Source organism: Stigmatopora nigra, chromosome 20 (assembly GCF_051989575.1).
Source record: "Stigmatopora nigra isolate UIUO_SnigA chromosome 20, RoL_Snig_1.1, whole genome shotgun sequence".
NCBI lineage: Eukaryota > Metazoa > Chordata > Actinopteri > Syngnathiformes > Syngnathidae > Stigmatopora > Stigmatopora nigra.
The window spans coordinates 1,544,032-1,562,765 of record NC_135527.1 but is presented as its reverse complement, the minus strand read 5'-3'; the positions used below and the strand labels follow the sequence as shown (position 1 = coordinate 1,562,765).

At 38.7% G+C, this 18,734-nt stretch overlaps 1 protein-coding gene across 2 annotated transcripts; it reads right to left on the bottom strand.

The window, feature by feature from the left end:
* Positions 1–2,602: 2,602 nt before the first annotated feature.
* On the bottom strand, positions 2,603–6,421 carry LOC144213462 (uncharacterized). Of its 2 annotated transcripts, XM_077741944.1 has the most exons (3): positions 6,131–6,421; positions 5,978–6,071; positions 2,603–5,269 (listed from the first exon to the last, which is right to left on the bottom strand). In XM_077741944.1, the coding sequence occupies exon 3, from the start codon at positions 5,160–5,162 to the stop codon at positions 4,053–4,055; it is 1,110 nt and encodes a 369-aa protein (XP_077598070.1). In that variant the 5' UTR covers positions 5,163–5,269; positions 5,978–6,071; positions 6,131–6,421; the 3' UTR covers positions 2,603–4,052. The 2 variants fall into 2 exon arrangements, with proteins under 2 accessions (XP_077598070.1, XP_077598069.1); XM_077741943.1 differs by lacking the exon at positions 5,978–6,071.
* Positions 6,422–18,734: the final 12,313 nt, after the last annotated feature.

The following is an 18,734-nucleotide window of genomic DNA, read 5'->3' as shown; positions in this document are numbered from 1 at the left end:
AATAATCCAAATGTGTGATTGGCATCCTCAGCCACTGTTTTCAATGTCATTGTAGTATTTACTGAAATTAACAGTTGAATTATAAAGACTGCGTTTGTCATGCATGGGATTGGAAGCCATGTGAAAAGTGCAAAATCAACATTACACAAGCCCATGTCTGTAGGAGTAATGGAACAAATTGTGTCTGGCAGGTCAGCAGGAATCATTGTGGCCATGTCGCTGTCCATAGTTTCTCAACCATGGTGTAGTCCAAAAGTCGATGGTCAAAAACGGAGCATGGTTTGACTTTTTCAGATTGGACATGATAAACATCATCAAGAGACGGAGAATAAAACAAAGATTGAGTTATGGTGGGTTTCCAATTCTTAGCCAACATGTATTCTCGTACAAAGGCCCTAGGTCTTTAGCTGAGTGAGGAGATATCATCATGGAAACATGTGGATGAGATGATGACATGGTGGGATCTGGCGGGTTATCCTTTATGTACCATTTTAATTGTTCATCAGACAAATGTGTATTGCAAGCCACACCGGGCTTACCAATAAATAAATCGCCACCATGTATTTGCCAAGTGTGTCTTTCAATTGTTTGGAAAAAAAATCTGTATAGACCTCATTACCTTGCCTATTATAGTAGAGTGTGCAATGCAAGCAGTCAAAACCATGTCTTATATACGTGGGTGCCGTACCCAGGGCAGCCACAAAGGCCAGCAGCATTCGGCTTGTTTCCGGCCATCGGTGTCAATGTGAGCTCAGCAAAGATTGGGGCAGTTGCTTGTTGGTGCCTTGCAGGAGAGTCTTGGAGTTGTGGAAGCTGGAATGACCTCTTCAACCTTGTATCCTAGTAGTGGTATGATAGGTTCACAAATGAACATTACAAAATGCTCGCACAAATAAAGAGACGGGTGAATCCACTGTGAAATTCTTGCAAGAGAGAATCAAACCGACTCGTCTCTGTCCAGGTTCATTCTCGCGTTACTCGCATCTTGTCCCTGTATATTAGCTTCAAGGACCCTAGTTACAATTGACGTCTCAGCTCTCAAGGGAGGGGTGGGAAAATAGGAGTGAGAAGTCAATAGTAAAGGACCCTAGTTACAATAGAAGTTTTAGCTCTCAAAAGAAATGAAGGTCATGTAGGGCCAAAGGTTCTTCTCCACATTCCAGCAGCCCAAGAGGTTTCAACCTTCCTGTTGTTTGGTCGAACTAAGGAGCAAAGCATTTACTCCGTTGCAAGCAGATATACTAAAATGACTTTTCTAATGTTAATAAGCTAAGTAAAGTAAAGCATTCTTCATTGTGAGCAAATGTGTAATAATGTAAGACCAATACCCCTAACAGTATATTTTTTAATTGAATTGAAACACCATCTCTCCCCTGTTTGTGAAGATTAATATATTAAGCGTGTACCCTTTACAGCATTTAAGCCACATAAAATGCATGCTAATCAAGATCTCCAAATTAATTCAATGCGTATTGCGCAGTTGTTTGAAATGAATAATTCCCCAATCGAGTAGTTTTTGCAAACTTCTAAAAATTACACTGCCTTTGTAGTTTATGTTGGAATTATTCCTAGATACTATTATAAATGAGCATTAATCATTATATGTATATATTAATGTGCTTGCAAATGGACAAACGCTCTGTATCAATGTTATGGAGGACATTTCCCCCGGCAGCTGACGCTAAGGACGTTTAATTGTTTTTGCCCTATTCCTAGGACTGATTACTGGAAGATATGACTAGCCCCTACCCCAGATGCAAGTTTGTGATTTCAGAACTCAAGCACATTCACGCAATTGCTGATCCAGTGTGATCGCTATCCACCAAACCTCAGTGATTACTCGCATACTGTCATAAATCGTGACGCTCGTTTTCGCTTGAATATGGAATTGTTTTGCCAAATGGAGGCTTGTTTTTTTAATTTCCTATGGAGTTGTTTTTGAGTTCCGACCTTAATTGTTATTTATGAATACCTGATATGCGATGAGTGTTGCAGTTGTTGTTTTTGTGCAATTGGATTAATCAATAACCTTGTAAGTATTTTGATTTGAGGCCTTAAATGGGTAGGAGAAATTGCCGCTTGCCAGAAATTCATTTGTGACGAGTACGATGTCAGAATGAACTCTTCTAGCAAGTATCATCAAAGATGCCAAATTAATGTCCTTAATTAATCAGATGTCTCCCTTGTATTGTTTTATAATTATATTAAAGTAGAATTATTAATGAATCTAACAGTTTGTCTATAATCTCCTATAAATCTTACTCAATGTTTTTCCATAAGTTACACATGAAATAAAAATCTAGTTACATATCTATCAATTATCCCGTTCCACATCAAAAAGAAAAAAACAATTTACCGTTAATTTCAGACAATGAAGTTACCATATTTTCACACTTGTAGAAAGAAAACAATCTTTTATATATTACTTTGTCAAATTGTTCAAATTAATGTATTCATTAAATCTGAGCAAATAACACTTCTTTATTGTCTCATTTAAATTTGAAGGCTATTTTTTTTCAACAAAAAGACCCAAAAAGTATTTTCCCCAAAAGAGAGTTTTATTGGAACTACTAAAAAAAGACACGTTAAATCGGTTTAAAATGTGATTCATCTTATAATATGACAAAAGTATAAGGACATTGTACTACTTAATTATTTATTTAGAGCAAATTCATTGTCTTTCACACCATGTTTTCACTGTTTCTTGGATTCTGGATTCAATATATCGATCATTTTCATTAAAATGTGTCATGTTTGAATAAGTCTCAATATCCTTATTGGATTTGCTAGCAAATTCAATAGACAAAAACTGCAATTTTTCAAATTTCTTAGGCATGTCTTTAACTGTGAAGACATATTTTCCATATTATTTACATCACATTATTGATTATTTACTTTGTAATTTCCTAATTTAGGCTCTACTAATTTGGATAGAATTGTGAAGTAAAGAAAATCTTCAACAACACTCAATTTACATATATATAAAAACACATGTTGGAACACTTGACATACAAGTGTTCCAACATACGAGAAATTTGCGATACGAGGACAATTCTGAGAAAACTTTTTGCCTTGAGAAAGGAGACAAATTTGAGATATGAGCATTCCAGATGGTTCCCAATTATGAGTCGGTAGTAAATTAGAACAAATTTTGCTTTTTTTTTTTTTAAAGGATGGAAACAGATTAATTTGTATTTTGTTCATTTTTATGGGAAGAATTGACTTGAGATACGAGTAAATTGACATAGTAGCTCGATTCGTATCTTAAGGGATTACTGTATTAGAAGTGTGGATCAATATTACACATAAAAAAGTGGAAACAAGATTTTCAGAATGCAAAATACAATTATACTTTGATTACAATTATCTTTCATACAGAAATTTAAAAAGCAAGCAAAGCCTCCATTGGCCGCTCACTGATTACCACAACACATTTGCGTCTTTTAGGTCTATCCTCCAAAGACATTCAATTTTCTTATACAGTAATAGCTTGACATAAAAGTGTTCCAACATATGAGAAATTTGAGGTACGAGACAAATTTGAGATATGAGCATACCAGATGGTACCCAATTGTGAGTCGGTAGTAAATTACAAAAAAAAAGTTTTTTTTATTTTTTATTAATTTGTATTTTGTTCATTTCTTTAGGGAGTATTGACTTGAATTGACATACTAGCTCGATCCCGCAGTAAGGTCGTATCTTATGGTATTACTGTATTCGACTCGTGTTATCGATATTACACGTTAAAAAGTGTAAACAAGATTTTCAGAAAGCAAAATAGAATTATACTTTGATTACAATGATCTTTCAAACAGAAATTGATAAAGCAAGCAAAGCTGTGATTGGCCACTGCTTATCACAACATATTTGTGTCTTTTAAGTCTGTCCTTACGACTAAATCTCTGGCAAGAAGCTGAGCAGGAAAAGGGTTTCTGACTTATGTGGGTAATTGTGTTTTTAAGATATTCCTGCCACAAATTGAGCAAATAACGGGATTTTCTTCTGTGTGGGTTGTTAACTCTTCTTTTCAGGTTTTTCATTTGTGTAGCTTTTTAATTGGGCTGTTGTAGCAAATCTGTGGCCACAGAATGAGCAGGAAAACATTGTTCTCCAGTGTGGGTTAATAAGTGTTCTTTTAAGCTTCTCCTTTGGGAAAATGTTCGACCACAAACTGAGCAGTAAAATGGTTTTTCACCTGTGTGGGTTCTTGTGTGGGTTTTTAAGTTTCCCTTCTGTGTGAATGTTTGACCACAAACTGAGCAGGAAAATGGTTTTTTGCCAGTGTGGGTTCTTCTGTGTCTTTGTAAATCTTGCTTTTGAGAAAAGGCTTTACCGCAAACTGAACACAAAAATGGTTTTTCACCAGTATGGGTTCTTGCATGACGATTTAAGTGTCCCATCTGTGTGAATGTTTGTCCACAATCTGAGCAGGAAAATGGTTTTTCGCCTGTGTGGGTTCGTGTGTGGGTTTTTAAGTTTCCCTTGTGTGTGAATGCTTGCCCACAAACTGAGCAGGAAAATGGTTTTTCACCAGTGTGGGTTATTAAGTGTTTTTTTAAATATTGTTTTAAAGAATAGGCTTGACCACAAACTGAGCATGAAAATGGTTTTTCAACTGTGTGGGTTTTTATGTGGGTTTTTAAGTTTCCGTATTGTGTAAATGTCTGAACACAAACTGAACAGGAAAATGGTTTTTCACCAGTGTGGGTTCTTGTGTGTTTATGTAAACTTCGCTTCTCAGAAAATGTTTTACCACAAACTGAGCATGAAAAAGAATTCTCCCCAATGTGGGTCACCATATGTCTATTCAAATTAAACATTTTCCCAAATGTTTTCCCACACTGGGCGCATTTGTAGAGTTTGTCACCACTGGGATTTTCCTTAAAAGTTTCATCGTCGTCGTAAAGCAAGTCGTCACTATCTGATAAAGGAGCAATTAAACTTTCTGCTTGCCAATCTTCTGTTGAGCTGCCGCTCAGAGGCTCCGCCCCACCGCTGGCCACGCCCAGATCATCTTCACTCTTGAAAGGCTCACCAGTTGACCGGATGACATCTTGCTCCTCCTTTTTGTTTGGCAGCTGCACTTCTCCTGGCTCCTCCTCTTTAGTTTGGGGCCATGATGAATCTTCCTCCTTTTTGAATGGAAGTTGCTCTTCTCCCATTTGTTGTTGAGGGAACTCGGGCTCCTCCTCTTTGATTTGGGGGAGCTCAACTTCCCTTTTAAGGCAAACAAACTCTTGCCCAACAGGACCAAGATATTCTCTGAAACCTACAAAATACAAAGATAATACGGATCACTACATGCAGTCAGAAATGGGAGAATTTTTTCTCTTACTTTTACAAGTTTATTACCACAGCATGGTTGATTATTTCGCAAAAATATATGCCAGAAAAGTCACCTTTCAAGATCAATCCAATCATCCTCTACACAATTTAAAGCCAAAAATAGTGGTGAATTCAGATTTTAAATATTTTATCTTTTTTTTATTTTATGTTAGGTCATGTACTTGAAACGTTTCAAAAAATCTAAAACTTCTTATCTTGGGTTTACAGGGGTTAAGTTCATCCAACTTTTTCTTTTATTTTTTATTTCTTAATGGACATGTGTGAGGTAAATTTACATTGTTTCTTTTTGTAAGGCTGAAAATACATGCAAATGGTGATGTCTTCAGTTGATTATTCGATTTATTTCATATTACAGAAACTTTTGGTTTGAAGGTAAATTTAGAGAAATTAGGATGCCTGCAGTTTTTATTCTTTACTTTTCATAGTGTAAGAAACGAGTTGATTCATCTTTAGAACCAAACTTTTAAAATCATTAAACTAGAGCGAAAGAATGAGTTGGTGAAGAAAACTATAGCTCTATAATTAATACTTTACACATTTGAATGAATACTCTTTTAAGAAACGTTTATTTGGGAAAGTAACCAGCCACCAAAATTGGCTAAAATAGAAAACGAATAAAAAAGAATTACACCTTTTGCAAACAGTCGTCACTTGATGACGCCTTGTTTCTTTTTTGGGGGTCCTCTGCTCGAATTGGGTGCGTACATTTTGCAACATAGTAGGAACTGATGAAAAAATAGGATTCGTCACAAATTATCACCAAAAACAGGAAAAGTTAACTCACTTGACATTTTCGGGCTTGATATTTGCTTGCTAGAGGAAGCGTTAATTTGAAGAGTCTTGTTTCCTTCTCTTTGCTAGCAGCTAAACTAGGCTAAGGTAAGAACGCCAAAAATGTCAACGTTAATCCAAACGATTCAAGATTAAAATATGTGTTGTGTGGTCTCGGATGGACTCTGCACACTATTTATTGGATTAGTCATACGGCTAATAAGTGATTTAAAAAAAAGAAGCAAATCGCTTTCCAAAAGTATAACAAGCGCCGTTCGACAGCAAATGGACGAGACGGCGAGTAGTGATGACGTCATACACAAGCGGCGAAGATTTTGCCTTCAGACGGGAAAAACATGAAAAAAAAGAATAGAAATACAAAACATATTGTGGAAATTTGTGTGAATTACAAACCTTTTCTACAATGGCAAAATGATAACCAACTGATCTTTTTAAGTCATTTTGTTTCTAAAACTCGTACAATACAACCAGGATAAAAACGAAATCATTTAATTCATAAATGCCATTCGGGTATACATTCTGTAAAAATATAAAGTGACACAAGTCAAAGTTTTTTTCAGGTTTAACAGTATTAAAATTTAAATATAACAAAAAGCTAATTGATGATACGAGTATTGGGATTAATAAATATGCCACTTAGTTATACGTAATATCCTAGTAATATTTAAAAAAATGTATTCATAAGAAAAATACATGAAGCCAAACAATATATATTGACAGTGGCTCCCTGGCCGGTAACCGGTCAAATATTCCCAGGGGTTATCTAAATTTGATGTGTTATTGCCAAATGGGGTTATTTAAATTTGATGTGTTATTGCCAAATCTCTCAATCTCCCAATCGCCCTATCTCTCCATCTCTCCTTCTCTCAATCTCTCCATCTCTCCATCGATCTATCTCTACATCTGCTTTCCGCACGGTGCAATTCCCCATGGCCTGTTCCAGACTTCGCCGTTCCGGACCCTTTATTTGCGCTGAGCGCTCTGCCACTCGTAGATCCACGCGGTTGCGCCTGTACAGAGTGCCATGAACATCCACCACAAATGAGCGAGGAGCACCTTTCTGAATGCATTCGCCCAATGGCCATCTCCCTGTGGGGTCACCCGGGAGCGGCTTCATTCGGCGGTCAATCGCTGTTTCCACACCAACTTGTCAGTCACTCCGACCACCACAGTTGGCTGTCTGCAATTGGTAGGGAGGATTTGAGCCTCGTTGACATTAGTCGCTGGGCGGGGCTACTGCCTATCCCCTCTGTGGGCGCGTTGCGTCAGTGGAGAACGGCCATCTGCATTCGCCCGCTTACAGAGCGATTTGACTATCTTTACAGCCGCCTTGGCTTTGCCGTTTGACTTCGGATGGCGGGGCGACGACGTGACATGGGGAAAACCCCAGCTTGAATCAAACTTTCTGAATTGTTCACTGGCGAATTGGGGCCCCTTGTCCAGAACCACCTTGTCCGGTTGCCAATGACGAGCAAATTGGGCTTTTCAGCGCTTGATCAGGGTGTTGGCGGATAGGCCAGGCAGCTGGTCAATTTCCCAGAAATCTGAGTAGTAGTCTGCAAGAATAAGAAAGTCTTTGCCTGCATATGTGTATGTGTCCATGCTCACCGTCTGCCACCGACGCGCGGGTATCTCATGTGACATTATGGATTCCTTTTGCTTTTACTTGCGTACTCATTGCATGTGGTACAGTTAACTACAAAATATTTGATTTCAGCTCTCATGCTTGGGCAGAAGAGGGTCTCCCTGGCCCGTCTATAACAGGCTTCGCCACCAATATGGCTCGTGTGTATCCTCTTGAGCATCTCTGTCTTGAGGGCCTTTGGGATAATGATACACTGACCTCTGTATACCACTCCATTCTACACGTTCAATTAATCTCAGAATGGCTAGTAGTCTTGCACCGCCAGCTGTGTGTGTAGAAACGAACCGACTTAAGTTTGAATTGCAGCTTTCGCTCACTTAGTCTCAACTTCATGGCTCTGCACCGCCCCATGAGCCATGTTTCAGATCGTGTCTTATTTGAATGAATACAAACAACAGCGCAAAGCATTATGGTTCAAACTGAGAACATGTTAAAGTGATGACCCACTAGATGTCACTATATATAACTGTAATCTGTAACATATGTTGTGAAATCGCATACCTATCTTGCTTTTTGTTTTTTTAATTAAAACTCTTTATGTATACTGTAATGATTGTATTGACACACCACGAGTGATGGGTTTGTGAGCATCACTTGTCGTTTTCACATAGTGACCCACAACTTCGCAGAATACTAACACCAAGTGGACGTTAAAAATCACTGCAGGAAACTTTATACAAAAAGCCCCAGGGTGCAATAACGTCAACTCGAGTTCATGTGGGCCGGACTATTTTAGATATAATACTTATATATATTTTTTAAATTGGATTAAAAGAACTGGATTAAAAAGCCATAAATATATGTTTGTATAGATCTAAAACAATGTTTATTTCAGCTTTTTTTTTCTTAGTAAGGAAAGGTGTCTATTAATCATTTGTTGAAAATATTTTTATATAGTTATTTTTAGATTTTGCAAAATACTTATTAAGCTAAAACACAAAAAGAAAAAATGGAGGGAAAATTGCAAACATTCGTTAAAAATGGGAAAATCAAGAAATCTAATTTACATCTATAGGTTGGTCCGGGTTATGGCAATAATGTAAATAAAAGAAAAAGCAAACTTTTTCTTTTGGGTTTAAGAAACTGTCAGGTTTAAGACCATATACATTCAATAATATCGGAGCAGAGGAAACACACAGCCAGTCGTGATGAGAATTTAAACCACTTCATATGAAGGAGGGGGGGGGGGGGGGGGACCACAACTTATGGTCACCAGGAACATCACTGCCCCAGATTGAATCACGTGGTTTGTTTGAATTTCACTGACTTTGATCTTATATATCTTACTGTTATGTTCACTCCCCTTCAAAGGAGTGCATTTTGGACCACCTGCATCACTGCAGATGTGCTAAATGTGACACCTAGACCCAGTGAATTCAGGATATCAGGATACCTGTGGAAATGGGTATACGGCTACACACATAACAACTTTCATTCACACCAGTTAGTTTTTGTCTGAAATGCCATGAAATGATACCACATATTTTCTTCAAAGTGGTTATTTGGATTGCTCTTTTCATACCACTTCACTTTCCTCTGTGACAGCAGCACGGCATTGTCTCGTTTTTCGACTCAAATCTCTGGGGGTGGGGCGTTCAGCCACACCCAGGCTGCCACTGATAGTACAGTCGCAGTGATGGGGGTGGCAACTGATTTCATTTTGGCTTCTGTGTGAGGGTGTAAAAACTATGAGAGGTCAAGGTTAGGTGAAAGGTGCTCGTGGCAGGTGAGTAGACGTCAGATGATTTTTTCACGGACAAGGGTTTTGGGACCGCCCGATTTCCAGTCTACTCAGAGTCACTGTTGTCTCGAACTACTTTGATTTGGGATTGGTCAATCCACGTCGACCTCTCAGCAATCTTTACTGCGGTGGGGGTGGTGAGTTAAACCACGAAGGGGCCTTCCCAATGTGGCGAGGACCAGGACTTTCTTTTTATGACTCAAATCAGGCTCTGGTCACCAGACTTCACCACCTCCTGCAGGATAGACAAAAAGATCACGGCAGCTTACATGTTCTTTGGACAAGTTTATCGGTTTCTTGGTCTAATTGTACCATTTGTTCGCTCTTCAAGTCCCACGCTCTTTTGGACGTTGCACTTGTTGTTGTTATTGTTGTTGTTAGGCCATCCAGGCGTCTAGGGGTTACCCTCAGTCACATTAGTTCATCCGGGGGCTAGCCGAAGGTGTGTAGTAGTCGAATTCGAAGGTGGCGACGGGCGGCCTCTCAGGAGACACCTCGTGAAGGTTCCAAATTTGTCTCCCCGTTGCACCTGCTTGGGCCCGAGGCTATCCCGCACACCCTCTGTAACAAATTAAACAGTTCCTACAAAAAATTTAAAGTAGGTATTTAGACCTCTGGGACATGGAACACACACTGTACCATGTCCATCATCCCCCCTGTTGAGACATGGTTCAATCCATGTCTCAACAGGGGGGATGATGGACTCCAATCTCATCCAATCTCAATTTTGGAATAATTTTTGGTAGGTGCGCTATGCCTTTAGCTGTGTACAGGTCTTCTGCAGACTGTTCTGTGTTCTTTCTGTATAGATGCATCTCTACATTCTGTGATGCAATGTTTTGCATATCAATTAATACTGTTTTTGACTCAGTTTTTGTTGTTGTGAATACTGTGCAGTAAGTGTTTGCGCTGCTGCTTTAGCTGCTGTCGTCTTTAGCGCATGCTCAACACCTGCATACAGCCACTTGGTTGGGCTTAATTCTCAAATGAACAAAAATCACAACAATCTTACTTATTCAATCACTTTGTTTGCGAAAATCTAAATGTCTTATCACTCAAAAGTAGATATACTAGCTGTTATTCTATTTTGATCACTGCTTCCATGTTAACATCAAAAACTATATTTGATTTTTCCTTTCCTGCAATTACACAAATTAACTAATCATGCTAAAAATAGGAAAAATACAAAGAGCGAACCGGGCTGCCTTCTCCTCAGGAAAACAGCTTTCCCGCTCTCTGCAACAGTTACATTCACATCAATTAATATCCAGAAACAAATGTAAACATTTTTAATTCTGAAAAGAATTGAACCCACTAAACTGTAACCACCCCTTGTTTATCAGGGTTAATATTTTCTAGCATAATTGTCCTTTAGAGCAATTAAAATTCATTACTTATAAAAAGCTTAGTAATCAAGTCCCAATTCAATTAACAATGTGTATTGCGATGCATAGTAAACTCAATTGTTTGAAATTCTAAAATATCCCAAACTAGTAGTCTTTTTTATCAAATGAAACATTCCATTGTCTTTGGAGTTTGCCAATCATCTCCTATAAAACTTTCTTAATCAATACTTTTCCAGTAGTCAGGCATAAAATTAAAATGTAGTTACATATCTATTCATTGTAGTCTCTTTTTCTCTCTAATTGTTTACTTTTAAAAATCTGTAAGAAGGTTTGTTCTCCACAGATTTTTTTTGAACTTTTTCCAAACAATGGTCAAATGTTACTCTATTAATATATTTCTTTAGGATTTTTTAGGGACGTCCCAACTAATTTATTATACTTTTAATAACGTTATTATCCTATTTATCCGTCTACGTCGACTTTATAATCCGTTATTCTTTTATTTTGCAAGGCCTGCGCGCGTCACGGCATACTTCCGTTTTTATTATATCTCTATATAATGATTACTTTTTATTTAGCGCTTTTTACTCATCGGGTGCATTATTTTTGGAAGGTTTCCCTTATTTTGAACAATCTGTGAAATCCTTTTAACACAGGGGGACTCTAAACCCCCAACATAGGCTAAACGTCACGTCACCGACGCGCCTCCTGGAAACACTTAGTTGGCCGACCAAGCATTCATCCGTGCATACCTTACGTTTCTATTTTAATTTTTTTAACGACATACGTAATCCTCTCATGTATGCATCCCTAATCTCCCACTATTGGAGCGTTTTTCTTCGACTCGTTCACGAATGGAAAAACGGGATTTCACCAGCCTTGTTATATATAAATTTTTAAATGCACTAACCGTCTGTCTGTCTCCTCTTTTCTCCGGCCGGGTTCCTTTCTTCAAACGGGCCGCGATCGACCGAAAAACCCCCTCTTTCAAAGTAAGAGGGCTGACGTCAGTAATTCTTGGCCTTCAGTCCACCGCGGGCCGAGAAATTCAGAAATGAATCTCCGGGGTTTTCGGCACCAGAAAATGTCAGGTTTAAGACCATATACATTCAATAATATCGGAGCAGAGGAAACACAGCCAGTCGTGATGAGAATTTAAACCACTTCATATGAAGGAGGACGCCAGAATAGCCAGAGCAGAAAGATAGTCTATCTTCCTGAATGACCGTTTGGAATTCCTGGCGACTCCCTACAAACAACCTGGTTTTATTAGAGACAAGTCATAAAAATGGGAGGCGTTAATACAAATGAAGGAGGTGGAGTGCAAAAGGTGTAGTGCACATTTTAACCAATAGGTGTAAGCTAAATTCTATTCTAGTAACTTTTAATACATCATAGTGAAAAGGGTGCAAGACTAAATATAAGAATACAAATATATTTCACAGAAACCTTTGAGAAATTGCAAATTTTCTGATTTAATTTCTTTAAAATGCGCTTCAATGGTGTCTCCACCAGAATTCACGTGTGGGAAAAGACCAGCAAAATTTGCAAAATAATGCATGTGTTGTACCCGCGATTTCCACGGGGTAGCAGTATTTCGCCTTTAAAAGACGGGTGAAATAATCAGACAGGTCCTTTGTTGTATTTCAAACCAACTTTAGTTATATCAAAGCAATTCACACAAAACATAATATACAATAACACTCAAATATATACATAGTAACATATTAACAACCCGTTATAATCCAAACAATGTACTTGTTGCAAAAACGATTATAACTTATGAGTATAGAAACTTGTTACCTTTTTGTTCCGGCCGTCATATTTTGCATACTTATTATGCTACCCTTATAACGGCGGCCGAAAGTAGCCTGCTGTAAACAATGCACCCGAGACTCGCACATTCACGCACACACGTAAAAAAAGTAAACAACCAGCGGCCGAAGGTAGCTCGCTTTAAACAATACCCGAGACTCGCACATTTACGCGCGCACATGAAAAAGTAAATAACCAGCGGCCGAAGGTAGCTTGCTGTAAACAATACCCGAGACTCGCACATTTACGCGCACACATAAAAAAGTAAACAAGCATCACTAAGCATTACGTTCTTTCTCACATGCTACTATTGCCTCTTGCACATCTCACACTCAATCGTTATTCAAAACAAAGCAACATACCTTTAAAAGACGGGTGAAATAATCAGACAGGTCCTTTGTTGTATTTCAAACCAACTTAGAGAAATGTCTGAATAGCCCGTTATTATACTATACCCAGGTTTATGACCATTAGGTAATCACTGCGTGACTTGCGCGTGCCCATTACGTCATCGCCCCGTGTTTAACGCATGCTAGCGGCATGAGTCCCTTTTTAACTTAACACCTGCACTCATGTATAACATCAACTACTTCACCCTGTCACACATGCAAAAGTTGTCCTTCACAGACTAGAAGGTGGGTTGAGTTTCTTAAACATGCATATATTTCCTTAATCATTAAGGCATAAAGGTAGTTGTAGAAATGTATACAATATTCTAAACAATACAGTGGTACCTCGACCTACGATCAGCTTGTGGTACGACGAAAAATTTGATCGAATAATTCGCCCAAGATACGATCAAAATTCCGAGATGCGACCGAGCCAGGTGGCCATGGTACTGTCTTTTTTTTTTGCATCTCTTTTGTGTTTATAATATATCTACGAGCACTGGGCAGACTTTGCATTTCCTCACCCATTTTTCCCCACATTGGCTTACATTTACATACAACGTAAACAGCAATGGATGAATTCCCCACCGGCGCAATTACATTCACAATCAGGTGGAGAGCCTACTTCTATTGTGGATATAAGAAAAACAGATAGCAGGAGATAGCGTGACCGAGTCAACTATATGTGAAAAAGCCAGCGGAATTTACATGGATTTGATAACAACGAAAGCAGAGCCTTCAACACCTTCAGAAGCCTTTAAAGCGAGTCATAGCAGGTTCGAAAAATTTAAAACAAGATCTGGAATACACTCGGTAATCAGACACGGAAGCGGCAGGTTCTGATCCGAAAGCCGCGGTGGAATTTATCAAGACATTTTCCTCAATTATCACCCACGAAAGTTACATCCCCTTGCAATTGTTCAACTGCGACAAAACTGGTCTTTTTTGGAAGAAGATGCCCAGGCGGACATTCATCATGGCAGAGGAGAAGGCACTACCGGGGCAAAAACCTTTGAAGGACCGCTTAACTCTAGCCTTGTGTGCCAATGCCAGCTGCTGGCGTGCAATGCAGAGAACCTGTGTGCTTTCAAGAAACAAAACATCTCGAAAGAAAACCTACAAGTGATGGTGTGCTAATTCTATAGCTTGGGTTACACATAATTTATTCACAGAATGGGTCTATCTGTGCTTTGGTCCGGCAATCAAAACAAATTTGACACAAAAAATCCGATGAAATTTTTCCTGGTTCTCAACAATGCTGGTCACCCTCCTGGTCTCGATGAGGGAATTGTGGATGAATATAAATTCAAGGTCTTCTATCTACCGTCCAACACCACGCCAATCCTCAAGCCCATGGAAAAACAAGTGATTTCAAGTTTTGAGAAATTGTACACACAGTATTTATTCAAGCAATGCTTCAATGTGACAGATGGCACAAACCTAACCCTTTGTGAATTTGGAAAGAGCACTTTAATGTTGTCAATTGCTCTAAAATTATTAACGATGCATGGCAGGGTGTCACACAACGAACTCTTAATTCAGCAGGGAAAAAATTTCCGCCAGCTTCCGCAGAGAGAGACTTTGAAACAGCGGCCCCTGCTGTACATGATGAACTCGTGTCACTTGGAAATTCCTTGGGGCTGGCACCTGGCGGTTAACGAGGCAGATGTGAATAACCTAATCGCCGAACATCACGAAGAACTCATGACACATGGAAGATGGGGACCCCCTGGCAACAAAGGATATCAAAGACATGCTTATGAAGTGGCAAGTTTTCGAATTTTGTAGAAAGGAGGCACACTGATAAGCTGGCAAGTGGCCGGGCGTTATCGTATTGTGAGGACATTTGTCCGCATCATTTTCCAAATATTTTGAAAGGAAGGCAAATACAAACAACCCCTTGATGCGTTCCTTTTTAAAAACTCCCGCTGAACGCCCGGATGGAATCAAGTCCGAGAACAAATAAACCACTAGGTATGTGTTACTTTGTTAATAGATGGCGAACTAGAAGAAATAAAACATTTTTTTCCAATCCAATATCCGGTTTTTGGTGTTTTTTTCAGCTTGTATGTAGAGGTACCACTGTAACTGAATAAAAATCTTAAACGTAAAACAGAATGTTATCATATAAAAGGCTGCACAAAAGATTTGGGGAAATTTTAAGGGCCTACCATCACCTGTGAATATACTTTACTCCCCACTATTCCTTTTTTCTTTGTAAAAAATGGCACAGTCTACTAGCCAAAATACTCTTAGCCGACTGACATTTCGCCGACAGCCAACTCACCGAAAGACCATCTGGCCGAAAGTAGAATTAGCCGAACGACAATTTGGCTGACCGACTATCTAGCCGATGAACATTTAGTCGACGTGCTCGCCCCGCCCCCGGTCGTGTGTGTACAAGTTTTTCAACCTCGGCCTGCGGGCCATTTACTGATAACATTCATTTAGAATAATAGGTTACAGATGACAACATTGATTTAGAATAACAAGTTACGGATAACCATATTCATTAAGAATAACAAGGACATGTATTCACAGCCAAACAAGGAAAGGAGTTATAACAGTAGATACTGTAATTTACACCATCATAGAACACATTGAGATTAATCTTTGAATTAAGGTTCTCAGCAAATCATTTGAAATATATATTTCCTAAAATATTGGGAAAGTGTTTAAAATTAAAATATATTTAACAGGTATATATTTCTGCTTATCTCGAACTCCAAAGAGTTATCAATTAAACAACTACTACAAGCTCAAATAGGGTGCTGCTGCTCAATAAAAAATATTCCTGACTACTCTTCCCATGACAACAGTATTCAGGAATAATTTGTATATTTATAATGTGCTAAAATCATGCGGAAAATTGCATTTAATGATTAAATACAGATACCAGAGATCTTTGGAGGTTTAAACCGAGTCCAGGGTAGTGATTTCCCTGGTAAAAGACAGCCATGGACATCAATGGCGAAAAATCCGCAAATAACCCGGTACCGGACCCAATTGCAGTAAGGTTATTTGTCCATCAGGTGGAAGTGCAGAATGAGAGTGTGCAGTAAAATGCACCCTGGCATACCCTGATAGTAGATGAGAGCACAGACATATTAATACACAAAATGCTAGTGTTGTACCCGTGATTTTCCACGGGTGGCAGTATTTCGCCTTTAAAAGACGGGTGAAATAATCAGACAGGTCCTTTGTTGTATTTCAAACCAACTTTAGTTATATCAAAGCAATTCACACAAAACATAATATACAATAACACTCAAATATATACATAGTAACATATTAACAACCCGTTATAATCCAAACAATGTACTTGTTGCTAAAACGATTATAACTTATGAGTATAGAAACTTGTTACCTTTTGTTCCGGCCGTCATATTTTGCATACTTATTATGCTACCCTTATAACGGCGGCCGAAAGTAGCCTGCTGTAAACAATGCACCCGAGACTCGCACATTCACGCACACACATAAAAAAAGTAAACAACCAGCGGCCGAAGGTAGCTCGCTTTAAACAATACCAGAGACTCGCACATTTACGCGCACACATGAAAAAGTAAATAACCAGCGGCCGAAGGTAGCTTGCTGTAAACAATACCCGAGACTCGCACATTTACGCGCACACATAAAAAAAGTAAACAAGCATCACTAAGCATTACGTTCTTTCTCACATGCTACTTATTGCCTCTTGCACATCTCACACTCAATCGATATTCAAAACAAAGCAACATACCTTTAAAAGACGGGTGAAATAATCAGACAGGTCCTTTGTTGTATTTCAAACCAACTTAGAGAAATGTCTGAATAGCCCGTTATTATACTATACCAAGGTCTATGACCATTGGTTAATCACTGCGTGACTTGCGCGTGCCCATTACGTCATCGCCGTGTGTTTAACGCATGCTAAGCGGCATGAGTCCCTTTTTAACTTAACACCTGCGCTCATGTATAACATCAACTACTTCACCCTGTCACACTAGTCACATATAAAATACAGGGAGGAAAATGATGTTAACTACAAAACTGCGTTTGGTAACATCATCCAGGTGACAGCATGAATGTCATCGCTCCTCCACCTGATGGCGACAACGGGCTTCATGATAAAGGTCTTAAGAAAAATCCCAATGCCTGCAAATTCTCTGTGGGAAAACTTTTGGGAAAAAGTCTACTTTGAAAAGACATATGAGGAGCTACACTGGCAAAAAAAACATTTACGTGCTCACTTTGTAGTAATGCCTTTTATCAACATGAACACTTAAAATCTCATGTAAGAAGCCACTCTGGTGAAAAAAGCATTTTCGTGCTCAGTTTGTTAGTCAAACGTTTACAATGAAGGGAAGTTTAAATATACACACAAGAGCCCACACTGGTGAAGGACCAACTCCCTGCTCATAAATTATGCAATTAAAATTTTACATTACTTATATTTGCATCACTCAAACTGGAAGCTGTTTCGTGACATTAGGTCAGTGTGAAAAATTTGATTTTGGAATAATTTTGTAAGTTTATGTGATGAATAACATTAAACAAAAAGTATAAAATATTCTAAATATTCACATAATCTGAATGTTACCATTATCGTCTTTAAATTGTGTACTGGACGACTGGATCAAACCTAAAACGTGACTTTTCTGGCATATATTTTTCTGAAATAATCAACCATGCCGTGATAATGTACTTGTAAAAATAAATAAAAAAGAAATATTTCCCATTTTCGACAACATGTAGTGATACATATTATCTTTTTGTCTTTGCAGGTTTCAGGGAAAATTTTAGTCCTGATGGGCAAGAGTTTGTTGGCCTTAAAGATCTCACCCAAATCAAAAAGGAGGAGCCAGAGTTCCCTCAACAACAAATGAGAGAAGAGTAACTTCCAATCCAAAAAGAGGAAGATGATGTGACCTGGTCACCTGGTGAGGCCTCAGCGAGGCAAGATGATCTGGGCGGGGCCAGCAGAGGGATGGACCCTGTAAACGCCTCAACTTGGCTCCAAATTAAAGAGGAGGAGCCTGAGTTCCCTCAATAGAGCAAAAGAGAAGATCAACCTCCAATCAAAAACGAGGAATGTGTCAAATGGTCAACTGTTGAGCCTTTCAAGAGTGAAGATGATATGGGCGTGGCCAACAGATGGACGGAGCTTTGGAGCGGCAGCTCAACAGAAGGCTGGCAAGCAAGAAAATGTAATTGCTCCTTCATCAGATTGCAATGACTTGTTTTTTGATGATGATGATGTTGAAGATGTTAAGAAAAATCCCAGTGGTGACAAATTCTGCAAATGCTCTCAGTGTGGGAAAACTTTTGGGAAATAGTCTTCTTTGAAAACACACACGAGGAGCCACACTGGGGAGAAACCCTTATCATGATCAGTTTGTGGTAAAACATTTACACACAATGAAAACTTTAAAACGCACACAAGAACTCACATGGGTGACACACCATTTTCATGCTCAGTTTGTGGTCAAGCATTCACAGAAGGAACACTTAATTAGTCACACTAGAACTCACACTGGTGAAAAACCATTTTCGTGTTCAGTTTGTGGTCAAGCATTCACACAGAGGATACTTAATTAGTCACACTAGAACCCACACTGGTGAAATACATTTGCATGTTCAAATTGTGGTCAAACAATCACACGGAAGGGAAACTTAAA